Source organism: Saccoglossus kowalevskii, chromosome 10, assembly GCF_978046115.1.
Source record: "Saccoglossus kowalevskii chromosome 10, keSacKowa6.1, whole genome shotgun sequence".
NCBI classification, from domain to species: domain Eukaryota; kingdom Metazoa; phylum Hemichordata; class Enteropneusta; family Harrimaniidae; genus Saccoglossus; species Saccoglossus kowalevskii.
This window is the reverse complement of record NC_140650.1, coordinates 14,846,145-14,862,785: the sequence shown is the minus strand read 5'-3', so window position 1 is coordinate 14,862,785 and position 16,641 is coordinate 14,846,145. Positions and strand designations below refer to the sequence as shown.

The window sequence follows — 16,641 nt, the reverse complement described above, 5'->3', positions numbered from 1 at the left end:
GATAACACAGAAGTCAACTAATAAGAATTGTCATATTACTCGTATTTACATTTTTACAGAAGTCAGACATTAATAAATAGTTTGGTTTTCACTTTTTGTTCAATGGCACTGCGTAGTAAGGTGATTGACCAGAAAATTGTGGCAGTGGTACTATTGTGTAAAGCACAAAGACCTATGGAAAGGAGATTGACCTACTCAGTGCTGCTTGTATAATAAGCTTATTCCTTGTACCCAACCACTATTAGTGCTCCTTACATAATAGGTTTAACCATATTACTCATTCAATTTCAGTGTTCCTTACATAATAGGCTTATTCCTGTTATATAGCCAATATTGGTGCTTTTTACATAATAAGCTCATTCCTGGTACCCAGCCAATCTCTGCATTTCTTACATAATAGGCTTAACCCTGTAATCCAGCCAATCTCAGAGCTTCTTGCATATTAATATTCTTTTCTCTGTTATTCAGCCAATCTCAGTGTTCCTTACATAAAAAAGGCTTATCCCTCTTATCCAGCCAATCTCTCTTACATGATAAGCTTATCCCTCTTATCCAACCAATCTTAGTCTTCCTCACGTGATAAGCTTATTCCTCTTATCCAGCCAATCTCAGTGCTCCTTACATAATACTTCTTATCCCCATTATCGAGCCAATCTGTGTTCCTTGCATAAAAAAGGCTTATCCCTCTTATCCTGCCAATAAGCTTATCCCTCTTATCCAGCCAATAAGCTTATCCCTCTTATCCAGCCAATAAGCTTATCCCTCTTATCCAGCCAATAAGCTTATCCCTCTTATCCAGCCAATCTCAGTGTTCCTTACATGATCAGGTTATTCCTGTTACCCAGCCAAACAGTGCTCCTCACATACTTCTTTATCCCTCTTATCCAGCCAATCTCGGTGCTTCTTAAATAATAAGCTCATCTCTGTTACCCAGCCAATCTTAATGTCCCTTACATAAAAAGGCTTATTCATCTTATCCAGCCAATCTTTGTGTTCTTTACATAATAAGCATATTCCTGGTACCCAGCCAATCTCAATGCTTCTTACATAATAGGCTTATTTCATTTATCCAGCCAATCTCAGTGCTTTTTACATACTGTAAAATACTTTTATTTTAGCTGGAATTAATTTTCGCTGAATTTTCGACAAGTTGAATGTAAAATATAGAAAAAAAAGTATATTCGCTAGATTTTATTTTCACTGAATCATTCCTTTAGCGAAAATTAATTCCAAGCGAAAATAAAGTATTCTACAGTAATAAGCTTTGGCGTTTCTTACATAATAGGATTATCCATGTTATCCTGCAACAACATTATAAACTGTCTATTCAACTTCATGTTGTCTGTCATGACTCCTCTGCAATCTTAGTTTTTTTATTAATATTTTGCACCCAGTTCCCATAATTTTAAAGAAATAACAAATACAGAACACTAAATTAGGATGTCTGCAAATTCATTCAGTTTCGTCTAATTGTCTATTGATCAAGAAAATAGTTTGATGGTCTTGCATGTCAGTGTCAACCTTTTGCAGTCTCTGAACTTGGTAACCGTCTAGATAGTCTATTTGTTGGTATATCACTTATTTTCCCCAAAAATATCAGTGCACTGATTGAAATAGGTTATATCTATGTTAATTTGTCTGTATACATTACAATTAGTGAGAAAACATTTTTTTTAGCAGTCTAGTTGTGACATCAAGTACACATGGCATGCCACCCAGTTCAAATAACGCTATTTTCAACAATTGGTTCCAAAAAATAATTGGTCTATATGCATGTGTATTCCTGGTTTTCACAAAGCAGTGTGAGTAAAATGATGTCATACAGTACAGTTCTCGCGGAAGCTTTGGCTTCACTTCACCATCAGCTTCGCTTCAGCGTCGCATCATTATGGCATTGTTATGGCTTCAGCATCGCTTCAATGTCGCGACATAAAAAGTTGAGGCGGTCATCGCTTCGCTTCGCTTCATTGTGGCCTCATTATGGTGACAATGTGGCATCAGCATCACTTCATCAAACAAAGAAGTACAGAACTCATTTCGCCCAAGCACTCGCCCGCTTCCGCTTTTCAATTAATTGCTCGCTTTTGCGACCGCTTGTTGAATTTCCGCTTTATTTTCGACTGTGCAAAAATTCGGACAACTAACAATTTTCTGGTTTTCATAGATCACGGTTACTAGTTTAGTAACCGTGCATAGATGTTGAACAACCGTCAAAAGTTCAAATACTTTTTGTTTTAACTATCAATAATTATATGCACGCAATCTGATCCTTTGACCTAGATTTGGCTGGGAATGACTATTTTATTTTAAACAATGTATTTCAACAGAAGTACGACATGGTTGTCTGGGTTTCTTTTCCTGACTGTGTTGAGTTTACGATTTGTATAATTATTGTTATTTCCCCCAAGGAGAAGACAAGCCGAAGGACCATGAAGCTAAATAGAAGTCCCACGCATGGACTGAGTGAAAGAAAATATTTCCAAGGCTAAAATAAAACCTAATATTAACTTTTTGTGTATTTGTCAATTTTGCATATATTTAGTATGACAGTATGTTCGTAAATATCTGTAAAAATCTTGTCTTTCGTTAATAATTTCATTTGTTTGAAATGTCTACCGACCGTGTCCCAATAATTTGTTTGGAATATATCCCCGTTGGTTTCTCCAAACGGTCCCGACGTTCGTCATTCAACACAATCAGCATTTATTTATCGTAATTCATGGGGATCATGTCCCGTAATTTGCGGGCTGTAAAACCAAATAATTAAACAAGTACTATTTATTATATCTATATTTTTGTTTTAGCTCGTGAAACTACAACACGGCATAGAGTTGTCGTGGTGAAACAGTCGCCTTAAAATCGATGGAACTACAATTATCCATTTCTCACCTTGAAATAAAATTTTAAAAAAATCGAAGAGCATCGGGGGTATATTATTAACCAGTCTTACTAATCGCTAGCTTTATTTATTCAAATCCATAAAATTCACGAGTTTTTCGACATTTGTTGGCAACTTCCGCGCTAAAAATGGTTGAAAGTGTGGGTGTGGTTCTCTCGCAAAGTCCCGTTGATAATACGGACAAATATGGTTCTGTGACCCAGGTTGTGTGCTCCAATCAATGTGACTCTCAGCCAATCAATGATGTTGTAACAAAGCATATTTGACGCTAATTTAAGGGTCGTCGTACCATCCAATCTCCTGCATCGATTCACATAGTTTGTTTGTGCTGTGACAGGCTTCACAATTATTCACTAAAAAACATCGGTATATTTTGACAAACGACCGGGATTTAACCTCAGTTCAAAAAAAGAAGAAAAAAAACGGGGCTGAGATACAAATCAGTTTTGCAAGTTGGGAAATAAGGTAAACCAGATTGGAGTCGATGATATTCAGTATCGAATGACTTCTGTGTGTATCATAGGTTTCAAATTGTTCATCGACTGGGCACCACTGGACACGTTTTTTTCTGAAGCCCAATAAATTATTTCTGCATGTCAAGTGCTATTCAATTTTTTACAGGGCATGTGGCTCGTTTTTATTCGAAAATATTTTTTGTGAGAATACTTTTAAAGTATGTATAGGTCGAGCTTAGGTCACTGATCGTGACTTAATTTTGAAAATTGGATGTAAAATTTTACCAGACCGACTCCACCACAACCATCCAATCATAGTTAGAAATGTACGCACTTGTTTTGGAACTTTGTATCAAGATGGCAGGCGACAACTCCGACGCACCAGGCGATGTACGTGTATTTTGTATGTAGTAGTAGTCCGGGCATGGGATCGGACTCTGCTAAAACTAAACGAAACACAGAAAAATACCACCGAAATGAGGAATCTGAATCTATTCTCTTACCAGCAAATAAAATGAACGAAAATAAGGTAATTTTATAACAAGAACAGTTTCATTTCGTGTAGCAAATTGCGTTGTATCTGAACGACGATTGCATCGTGTGATTTAAATTGATCACGATTTTCCTTGCAGTCAATATGACACTCGTCACCTTGCAAATTGCAATGTACTTCACAAAGTTTTTGGTACCCAATACTCACAACATTAAATAAATAAACAAGATATATTTTTAAAATGTCATTTTACTCTTGGTCATATTTTATTCCCCTTACCGCCTTGAATTTCAAATCGATTACATATCATACTTCTGTACATGTGTTTTTCTCTACTGCCTTTCCGTGTGAAAATAATGAGGTCATACTCATGTCACAATGCTTTGAAGCTGATGCCATGTTGATGCCATGAGACTGCGAAGCTGAGGCCACGATGATGCCACAGAATAAGCGAGGCGAACACAGCTTCAATTGTCAATGACGCGAAGCTGATGCCACAATGATGCGATGCTGAGGCGACAATGAAGCCATGCGTAGGCAACAATGATGCCACAAAAGCCAAAGCTTCCGCGAGAACTGTACTGTATGATATGCTAATCTCATTCAGATGCAACTCGGATGCTTCCAAAGTGGTGTTACATTTGGATTTAAAAAAACATTTAAACACCCAAACACGCACCTGGAAATCTAATCGTTTCCTAACCGGCACTCAAGACTGTGATCCAGCCCATATTGAATATGAAGCAGCACAACTACACACCACCCTTACAGTTACAGCAGAGATGCATATATTAAAAATATTCTTTCCACTATGATCCTTTATGTGTTTGTAATATTATTTAGCTTTATTTAGCATTCTGTGTACAGTGCGATGCACCTAAAAAATTACGAGCGACGAGGCGAGGGTGCACCGTGGGCTAGCCCGGCAAGCAGGGAGGCGCAGTGAGAAACTAGCCTTGAATTTGCGTGGGTGCGCCGAATTTGTGTGGGTACGTCGGATTAAAAGAGGCTCGCCTTTTCCAAAGAGTGTGCCATAATGTAGTGTAATTTATTTAGTCCCCGTTCGGACGCAGTTCGAAAACGGGGACTTATGTTTTGACCTCCGTGTGTGCGTGCGTTCGTGCGTCCGGACCTGTATCTTAGAAATGTCTAGACCAATCACAATCAAACTTCACACATACATCATACATGATATTATACATATGCACATCAATTTGTTTCACGATCTGATTCAAGATGGCCGAATGGCGGCTATTTTTGTGCTAAAAATCATCAAAATCAAACATTTTTCAGCTGTTTACAGATGGATTTTGTTCAAACCTTGTATATACGTTGGACATTATAGGACCTTAATGCACATCATTTTGTTTTACGATCTGATTCAAGATGGCCGAATGGCGGCCATTTTTGTGCTAAAAAATCCTAAAAATCAAGCATTTCTCGGCTGTTTACAGATGGATTTTTTTCAAACTTTGTATATATATTAGACATTATGGGACCTTGATTGCTTCCACTGATTATGTTCAAATTTTAAATATTCATTATACATCATGTCATAGATAGACAGATATATTGGTTTGACGATCCTATTCAAAATGGCCAAATGGTGGTCATTTTTGTGCTAAAAAATCATCAAATATCAAGCTTTTCTGGCATTTACGGATGGATTTCGTCCAAACTTGGTACATACATTAGACATTACGGGTTCCTGATGCATGTCATTTTATTTTTCAGATTGGATTCAAAATGGTTGACTGACGGCCATTTTGTTTTAATGATTGGGCTTCTAAAGCCATATCTCTTAAATGCTTTGACTGATTATATATTCAAATTTTATATATTTGTTATACATCATGTTATATATATACATGAATGCTGTTCCAGAGCAATATCTCTCAATATGGACAAGTACTTGTTTGACGATCAGATACAAATGTCTACCATTTTAATGTTAAAAAATCATATTCCTGACATGGTTATATTCCAGCTATATTACTATAAATAAAACTATATATCTTAAATTTGATAACTAACAGGGACTGTGCCATGTATGGCTTGTTTTATATTATCTTATTCTATTCTATTCTATTTTATTTTATCTTTATTTTTATTGTTATATGACCATAGAACAACTCACTGTAGTTCGTTTTAGTGTTGAATGAGTAAATATGCCAAAATTACATTACATCTGTTTAGAACTTGCATAGTTTGCCAATCTAGCTGTTTCATAATTTGTAATGTTTGGCCTGTGACCTCAAGTCACCAGAAAGGAAAATGCCATTTTGACATTTAATTAAACATGACCCTCAGTCTGATTAAAGATTCTCTATCTGAATTGCGGTAAATCAACATATACCCCGGAGTTTACATTTATTAATGATTTTTGTCATCTCAAATTCAGAGTTAATACATAAAGTTTTCATCTTTATTGTAATTTTCAAAATATTGCATTTCAACTACAGTAAAACCTGTCAAAATCGACCCCTTGATAAACTGACCTACTGTCAGAACCAACCGATTTATGTAGCCCCAAAATTTCTCGTTAGACGCCTATGTTAAAACAACCTGTGAAATCCAACCACTGTCTACTCCAAACACTGGTCGCATTGATCAGTTCCAAGTCCAATATTCACACTGAATACATCGACCATTTGCTGTCTAGCAATCCGGTCTGCCGGACCTAAAAAGTGTACATTGTGTTCAATTTACCATGAACGTCACAGAAACAATACCAAATCTCACACTACTAGTAACTAGTAACGAGTAAAACAATGGCAACTGATTAAGTTTTTCAGACCCCACGCATCGCGTCGTGTCTGGACAGTATGACCCCGAATATAAACAAATGATGGGAGTCATCACTTTCAGTTGCAATAAAGCACACTGCATTATCACTTCTTCAACAAGCAAAAGACATTGAGTTGACGTGACTTGACGAATGGCGATGTGCTAGACATGTTGACGAGATTACAGAACTTTGCAATAAACAAAGACTCCAGTTACTTGACAGATATCCAAGATCTCAAATTTCTGACGGAAAACAAAATTGTTGAAAAAAGATGTTCTTTAAAGCAGACAAAACTTGATGATTTTTTTACATCGTAATTTGATTCATTGACTCAACAGCAAAATCGACTGTCTGCATAAATTATGATAATTACATGTACATTTGTAGCTCATGTGAACTTATGTTGTGATGTCATTCAAAATGGATGCTTTCAGTTACTATACATGATACTTACCGGTCTGTTCAAACAGTTATTTTAATGTTTATTGATTTCATGTACATACCATAATATTCATGTCTTGTTTGGTATTTTATTGAAACAATAAATAAATGTAAATATAATCACTGGGGGCAAACTGTAGCAAACATGTAATTGTTGTTTCAATCAAAGTCACGCCTACCCTGAGTAAACAGTCTCCCTCTGAAAACCGACCATAGATTCCAGTCCCAGGCATGGTCGATTTGACAGGTTTTACTGTATAAACTTGTCAGCTAAATGACACATAATATTGCTTGTTTAAGTGTTAAAATTTGCATGATTCATTCTGCTGACATTCTTAGAATGAAATGTTCGTGTGATTTGCATAATTATTCTGACTCATGTCATGTGACTGTAATTCATCCAATCAGAGTGGTGTTCTTCAATACAAGAGATGTCAACTTTACTTATTTGCACTATATGAAAAAAACCTTGACTGGAGCCAGTGTAATCAGCCTTCTCCACACATTATATATATTTCAATTTTACACTAATGATTGTCATCAATCATCTTATAGAAGTTGTACATACTATAGTGAAACTGCTGTAATTGCTGCCTTGTTGTGAGTGGAGTATGTTTGCATTCATGAAGCCTTGGCATAGTTTAATGGTCTATATATCATTCAGTGATATTTACTTGTCCTAGTTAATTCGTACACAGAGAGTAAAGTGTAGAGTTACAAATTTTTCCTGTACTGTTAAAATCCTATTACTAACTGCTTCCTGATTACAAACCTGTCCCCTAGTTGAGAGTTCTGGCTAATAGTGTTTATGACAACAATTCAAAAAGGGAAAAAATGTCACCTAGTGGTGCCAGATTTATGTCACCAAGTGGTGCCAGATTTATGTCACCTAGCAATGACATATTTATGTCACCTAGCAATGACATATTTATGTCACCGAGTGGTGCCAGATTTGTCACCCAGTGGTGCCAGATTTATGTCACCTAGCAATGACATATTTATGTCACCTAGTGGTGCCAGATTTGTCACCCAGTTGTGCCAAATTTATGTCACCTAGTGGTGCCAGATTTATGCCACCTCCACCTAGTGGTGCCAGATTTATGTCACCTAGTGGTGCCAGATTTATGTCACCTAGTAGTGCCAGATTTATGTCACCTAGTGGTGCCAGATTTATGTCACCTAGTGGTGCCAGATTTATGTCACCTAGTGGTGCCAGATTTATGTCACCTAGTGGTGCCAGATTTATGTCACCTAGTGGTGCCAGATTTATGTCCCCTAGTGGTGCCAGATTTATGTCCCCTAGTGGTGCCAGATTTGTTACCTAGTGGTGCCAGATTTATGTTACCTAGTGGTGCCAGATTTATGTTACCTAGTGGTGCCAGATTTATGTCACCTAGTGGTACCAGATTTATGTCACCTAGTGGTGCCAGATTTATGTCACCTAGTGGTACCAGATTTGTCACCTAGTGGTGCCAGATTTGTCACCTAGTGGTGCCAGATTTATGTCACCTAGTGGTGCCAGATTTATGTCATCTAGTGGTGACAGATTTATGTCACCTAGCAGTGCCAGATTTATGTCACCTAGCGATGACAGATTTATGTCACCCAGTGGTGCCAGATTTATGTCACCCAGTGGTGCCAGATTTGTGTCACCCAGTGGTGCCAGATTTATGTCACCCAGTGGTGCCAGATTTATGTCACCCAGTGGTGCCAGATTTATGTCACCTAGTGGTACCAGATTTATAGTACCTACTGGTACCAGATTTATGTTAAGATCCAGATCCAGATTCTTTTTTTCAGAAAAAAATTCTTCTTTGCATTGTGTTATGAATAATAAAAATGCTTTTAAACAAGGATCTTCAGTATAAGAATCAATTCTTGTTATGCAGTGATGGAATTTTTTATAAAAAGCAGAGCTTTTTATTTTTGAATTGCTATCACTGGTAATGAAGTATTTTGATTTAGGTTTTTCTTGAAAAATAATTGTTTTGAATTGACAGAAAAGCCTGAAAAAAGTGGTTTTAGCAAGAAACATGTGGGCAGAAAAAAAACTTTAAAAAAATATTAAGTGGTCGTTACAAAGATGACTGGCTTTTTTCACTGCTATATGTTCTTTATGTTTATTTCAGTTACTTAGTACCAGGCGTCGTAGACCTGTACCCTCTGGTGGTGAAAGCCGGTCATCAAGTGGGTCTCGAAGGGGGACTAGAAATACTGGCGGCACCAATACACCACCTAATAACCATATACCACGGATAAACGATAGACCAATTACATTTGAAGTGCAAGATCTAGATGAACTAGATTCAGGTATGGTCACAATAATACATCACATATACCGTAGTTGTCCGGGTAAGCGCACTGGGTGCTCAACATGGAAAATTGCTGAAAAAAGGGGTGGGCTTATGCCCGGACATCCCCTGCAAAACAAAAATAATTTATTGCTTATAATAATGACAAATAAACCAGAAATAATAAAAATCGACAGTAAGAAATCATTTGAATTAGGATTTCACTGCTGCAAACACGCGTGAACTCAAAATGAACTAAAATGTCAGGGGTTAAACTGCGTAAAATTATTTCTGGTTTTTCCAAATACCAGATCAATAGTCATACAATAATAATTTACGAATTTACACAGTAAAAATTACGAAAGTTCATAGTTGTTTGAAAAAACTTCTCAGATCTCCATTGCCATCTTTGTCAAAGTCAAAACCTTCAAAGTCCAAGTCGGCATCCCTGTCGCCATCCAACAAAATCCCTACAGCTTCGTCCTGAAGTTTGTAAACTTGCTGACTGTTATGATTCTGATAAAAATATCTTGTCTATGCCTGGACATGACAATTTCTTTATTGTATCAAAATTTGGGGGGGGGGGGGGGTTCAGTGTTTACCCCGGCACGTGTGGTTGCCCGGACAACTATGGTATCATGTATCAATTGAATGTTTTGATAACCCCCCCCCCCCCCATGCCTTTGTTTGTTAAATGTTCATTTCATTCATTGTATTATTTCAGAAGTTCATGAAATGATTTTTTTCAAACTCTGTATATAGTTGATACATGGTAGTATACATATGCCCCAGATTATTTATTTGTTCATATTTCATACAGGCTGACTGGCGGCCATATTTTCCCCTAAAATTGCTTGAAATCCCTACATTTTGTGTGTAGAGCATTATCTCCAAGTTGTGCTGGCAGATTCTGTAACATTGATGTACTTGTAACACCTATTGGCACACTGAGGCACATTCATTACATTCTGATTTTTTTCAAAATGGCTGACTGGCAACTATTTGTATGTCAAAAATACTTATTTTTGTTCAATGTTGCTTATAACTTTAGAACTACTAAGTTTATTCAGACTTGGTACACAGAAGCATTGATATGCATGTTGTTTTTTATTGAGATTGTATGCAATTTGGCTGACTGGTAGCCATTTTGTTTCACGAAAGTCAGCATTTTTGTGTGTACACTTCTGCTTATAACTCAAATTCACAATCTTACAATACGTTAAATTTTGGTAAATAGATTACTGAGTTTTAGTACATCAACAAAAGTTGATTTGTGTTAGTTAAATCCAGAAATGTTCAAGTGGCAGCCATTTTGTTTGACGAAAATCTGCAATTTTCATCTGTAATTTGCACAATTCTTCCTGTCCAATCGGATTCAAACTTGTTTCACAAACAATTGTGTTCAAGCACTTCAACGATATTTATTGGTGTCAAGATTCATTCCAAAATAGAACCAGTACATGCACTTGTACAAAAAAGATCATATACATGCTGACATTTTGAATATTAAAATACAAAAACAGAGAGAACTGTGACATTCTCAATGGCTTGTTTGAAATAACAGTTTGTATATATGTTTTAATGTTTCTGGTTTATACTGGTAATGTACAGTTTGATGTTAAACTTGCATATACAGTATGTACTTCTTAGTTTCTAATTCTCCCAAGCTCAACTTGGAAGTGCAGAGCATTTATTCACCTGACAAACCAGTTACAGAATTCTCATTAAAAATGTGTAAAATGCCAAGTACATGTACATAATTATTTCAGCAAAATTGCTTAACAGTCACTATAAATTGTCAGTAAACTTTATGCAATTGAATACAGAATGTGCTAGGAAGCCTTTGGCTCTCTAATTCCGATGTATTTATGCTGACAAAAAGGTTTGAAACTGATATAGAGGATACAGAGGATAAATACGTGACCATGTGTTATCAGATTTAATAAGCTTGTGTAGTAATTTTCGTATCTTCCGAGCCTTTGCTTGTACACATTTTCAATAAACCTGCCACCAGTTCATACTGACACGAATGAGATCCTCTATAAGTCCTTGTAAATTAACAAGATTATTCTCTGAGGTCATTTATAATGTTTTATTGCGGTCTAGGGACTATTATATGATTTATTTGGTATGAATATATTGAGAGGAAATATATGTACTAAACATTCACTTTTTAATGATTTTCAGTATGTCTGAGTATTAAAGCTTCCTTTGCCATTGTGTGCTTAAATTTTATTTAACATTTTTTAGTGGTGTTGCGCTGTGCATGAATTCACAAAACCATTCACATCTGTTAAGAATTACTACAGCCTACACTAATTCAGAACAACAGCAAATCCTTAAATCTGTCCATCAATTTGAACATATTCATACCATCAAATATTTCACATAATAGTTTCAGGAACCCAGTCAAAATAAAGTTTGATAAATGACCTCAGAGTGCAACTTTAACCTGTTGAACACCATACTTTTACCCATTTAACCCGGTATTCTTTAATTTTTGACTAAATGTACATAATTGCTCCGTAGTAATGATACATAGAAATTGTGGTTCTATGCTTTCACTGTGCACAAATGGGAAATATTTAGGGCCATGATCAGATTAAATATGTACATAAATATCTACATGTACACTGAAGTCATTATTATAACATTCCAAGGTTGTGTGACATAACACTCAGATGAACACTGACCTAATTTATTGTCATACTGAGATAAACTTATATACCATATTTGCTCTATTAGTAGTACATGCACTTGCTTAAATTACAGCAGTGTTTCTACTTATGATTTGAGGTTTATATGCACTTCTATTGGAGATACGCTTCTAACAGAGCAAATGCAGCATACAGTTTAACCTGTGTATAGTAACCATTCATTAAAATGGTCTTTTATAAACAGGATCACCAACTCGTACATTTGACATATTTGTCCCAGAAAATAATGAGATGGTAAAAATACATTTACTTGAGATGATCAAAATCAAGTATATTTGACTTGAGGAAGTAGAAGTTTCTTTTATAAACTGAATGCTAATTATTATTTTAGATTTTGAACAAACTCGGGGCAAATCTGCAGAAATATTGCTGGATCAGGTGATCTTTTATACACAGATTGCTCATACTTTTAGGACTGCCTAAAGCAAGTGGTTTTTATATATAGGTGGTGGCTTAGAGCTTAGACTGATCAACTGAAACAACAATGACTAAAACTAGGAACAATTCATTCATTTCGATTTTACTACTAATAACTTTCACATGATGTACTGATTTTTTTTCCCTTCGCAGATTCTTCATCAGCTATAGTAGATTTAACACAAGATTCAGAAGTTGTTGATCTGACTCAAAGTCCTGTAGTGTGTCTAGGTGATAGCGGTTAGTATTCAATTGTTAATCCACTCTCTGTAATGCAAGTAAATAGGATCAATTACATTTTTCGGAACTGAAAACAAAGGTTATTTAGTGAAATGTTGTCATTGTCTACTGCGTTACCTTTTCTTGTCTGTACAGTCATTTACAGCAATTCCAGGCACTGATTTGACGCTGAAGTAGTGCTAGATGTTGATAACTTACTACAAAAGGTTATACACTTTGTTTTCACATTAACAGAAGTTGTTACAAATAATGCAGACAGTATGTCTGCAATTTGAAGCGCACCGGAAGAAAGCTCCGCCCATAAAAGTGGCGGTACATTAGTTTTGAATTTCTCCTCCAATAAACGATCGAAGCTCTCAACTTAGTTTCGTACTTTAATTTACGTCACATGTTATTTCAGTGAGAGGGGCGTATAAAGTGGTGGCACTGTAAAGAACGTTAGTTACCGGGAGAGCTATTTTACAGAACCAGCTGACCGACTGATCATGACAGAATTATTGATCAAAGTGCCTGCAACAAATGTCCTATGAAGACTTCATCCAGTATATCAATAATGAAATTGAATACATGAAGTAGAATGGATGTTATTCGATTATTAGATTATTATTAGATTATTAGATTATTAGATTATTAGATAACTTACTACAAAAGGTTACACACTTTGTTTTCATATTTACAGAAGTTGTTACAAATAATGCAGACAGCATGTCTGCAATTTGAAGCGCACCGGAAGAAAGCTCCGCCTATAAAAGTGGCGGTACATTAGTTTTGAATTTCTCCTCCAATGAACGATCGAGGCTCTCAACTTAGTTTCGTACTTCAATTTACGTCACATGTTATTTCAGTGAGAGGGGCGTATAAAGTGGTGGCACTGTAAAGAACGTTAGTTACCGGGAGAGCTATTTTACAGAACCAGCTGACCGACTGATCATGACAGAATTATTGATCAAAGTGCCTGCAACAAATGTCCTATGAAGACTTCATCCAGTATATCAATAATGAAATTGAATACATGAAGTAGAATGGATGTTATTCGATTATTAGTTCTCGACGATGAGAACCAAAAGGTTGACGTGCCACCAAATAATCGCTTTAAAAAGCCTATCACTGGCAACACACGATCACACGTCTGGAGATGGTTGCCGCCGTACACAAGTAGTTTTTGTTGAATTTCCTGTCCGTAAATGCGCAGTCACAATGTTTTATAATTTTCGACATAGTCTATAATGTTGTCAGTTTCCTGGCAGTATACTCTCGGTGGTAACAAACACCATTTCGATCTCAGCTAATGACAGTCCACGAAAATACAAATCGACAACTCTTGTTCTCACTTCAACTGTTTTTTGACTCCTTGCTTCTCCATCGTGGTGCTTAAACAACTTGGACAAATGCCGATTTGTGGACACGCAATCAACACGATGACTGACCAAAAGTGAATGAAAGACAGACGCGCCTCAAAGTCTAGTGTACCTGACTTTGTAGCAAAAATAGAAAACATTGTGGGCAATATCTGTCAATGATTCCTCTGATTTGCAGCTGATGTTTATATTTCTAGTTACAACTTATGTATATTTGAAAACAAAGTGTATAACCTATTCTAGTAAGTTATCAACATCTAGCACTACTTCAGCATCAAATATGTGCCTGGAATTGCTGTAATAGAAGATTAGCTTGGTAATGTTGAACCATTTGTTTCAGCGACATATGATATTTTTGTCAAAACCACTGTTTTGTTCAGCCTAGTTTATAGCTGAATGAGTTATTGGACCATCTGTGGGTTCCAGTGTCATGTGATATTTATGTCGTAGTAGGTCATCAAATCCACCATTTTGTTAAGCCTAGTTTATAGCTAGATGAATTATTGGACCATTTGTGTCATAGTAGGTCATCAAATCTACCATTTTGCTCATCCTACTTTAGCTAGGTATAAAGTTATTGGAAGGTCAGTGGGTTTCAGTGTCATGTGATATTTACGTCATAGTAGGTCATCAAATCCACCATTTTGTTCATCCTAGTTTATAGCTAGGTTATTGGTTTGTCTGTGGGTTTCAGATCCACCAATTTGATTATCTTAATCGTAGCTATTTGTGTCATATTTGTGCACTAGTCATTTGAAACCCTGACGAAACAGACAATCTACACATCCTGGGACATTTACATACCCACCCAAGACCCACTAAATTTCACACTGTATTGACCATATCAGGGTGGTGGGGGTTTGTAATATTAAATTGGATTGACCCAAATATTAGACAATTTCATGTGCATGAGAAACTTTCTTTTACCAGCACATAACCCTGGGTATTGATTGGAAGAGATATCTAAAACAAGATCAAATATAACTAGTCCAATAGTCATTATCCATATTGGTAGATGTTCACAATATGGTACTTATCTGAACTTTCCTATCTGTTTTAGATTCTAGAAATCGTCATCGTCGTGCAATGCATCTATCACAAAGGGTAAATGAAATTGATCCCAATGTGGTTGAATGTAGCAGTGATGAAGATGATCTTCAGATACTTCCTGTTGTTTTAGATGTAGGAATGCACACAAGGTAAGTCTCAATGAACTTTTTTGTACAAACACACTTTACTCCACAGGGCGAAGTGTGAAACTCGCATCCCTCAAGTTGGATCCTTAGATAGCAGTGAAAAAACAAATAACAAATTACTTGTTTATATTCATCTTTCAACCAGTTGGTTGTTCTCTAAAATTTGTACAATTTGAGTTTCCTCAAACATTCGATACATCATTCATGTGTATCGAACTGTTCAGAATTTATTGATGAATGTGAATTAACTGAATCTCCAATACATCTTAAAAACTGATAGTTGCTGTTGACATAGGAAGTACCGTAAGCAAATAACACTGAATAAACGACAAGGTAAATACTACGTCAAATTATAGTAAACACGTACTGTGTGCGTGACTCGAACCGGCGCTCACGTACGGCACCTAATCGCCTAGCTTAACGCCACTACACGTCTTCTCTTCGGCCACCTAAGTAAAGTTCTTTCTCTATTTGTTCCAGTCCTGATGGCCTTAATGCTGGTTCAAGTGACAATACAACAGTAGATACATCACCAGTTAGAAGATGTATTACATGTCCTGTATGTATGGATGATGAGAAACAGGTACCGAGACTAATATATTCAAAACATTAAATAGAACACTGTCATCGTAATTACGCTTATGGTTGGGGTGAGTCCCATGCAACATGAATGTGTACCGTAGCAACTGATTTTCCCAGAACTGTCTATACTATCAAAACCACAATTTTTGTAGCAGTGAATATTTCACAGGAGTCACATTACACTTTCGCAATACGTCATGCCATAAAGTGCTTATATGTAAGCAGTGTTATTCAACTTAACAACTGTGATTGGTTGTGTAGACGTTAGTCATTTAGAGTACCGGGGGTATAGTAAATATCTCATATTTACGGTGAACTATTTATTGTCAACATGCCATTATTTAATAATCTTAACTTTGTGTTTATTTCTTTTTTCAGATAAAATCCAATAGACGGCATTTAGTATCAACTGTATGTGGTCATATATTTTGTAATAAATGCATAGTGGGAGCTATACAGTCACAACATAGGTGTCCAGCATGTAGAAAGAAGATATCAATGAGACAGTTTCATCCTATTTTTCTATAGAAATTATTTTCATAGTCTGAGCTTTGTTTACTACGCATCCTGGCTTCCACCGTGAATGGACTATCCCTATGCTGAAATATGATATAGATACCTGCAAGACCAAGAACCCCCCCGAGCTGATTCTACTGATTCATGGCAGCTGTGAGGGTGATAGACCCCTTCCATGCTGGAAGCAAAGCTGGAACACCATTTATGCTTTTTGTTAAGAAACATCTGAAAAATGATTGGGAATAATA

The 16,641-nt window shown here is 36.3% G+C and overlaps 1 protein-coding gene across 1 annotated transcript in view; it reads left to right on the top strand.

Annotated features, from left to right (window-relative positions):
• The window catches only part of LOC100376571 (E3 ubiquitin-protein ligase RNF4-like), a 20,793-nt gene extending 4,152 nt beyond the window's left edge, over positions 1-16,641 (top strand). Inside the window, exons 3-7 of the mRNA XM_078009408.1 lie at positions 9,206-9,386; positions 12,655-12,741; positions 15,160-15,298; positions 15,776-15,878; positions 16,256-16,641. Of these exons, the coding sequence (XP_077865534.1) occupies positions 9,206-9,386; positions 12,655-12,741; positions 15,160-15,298; positions 15,776-15,878; positions 16,256-16,405 (660 nt within the window). The 3' untranslated portion in view covers positions 16,406-16,641. The remainder of the gene's footprint in view (positions 1-9,205; positions 9,387-12,654; positions 12,742-15,159; positions 15,299-15,775; positions 15,879-16,255) is intronic.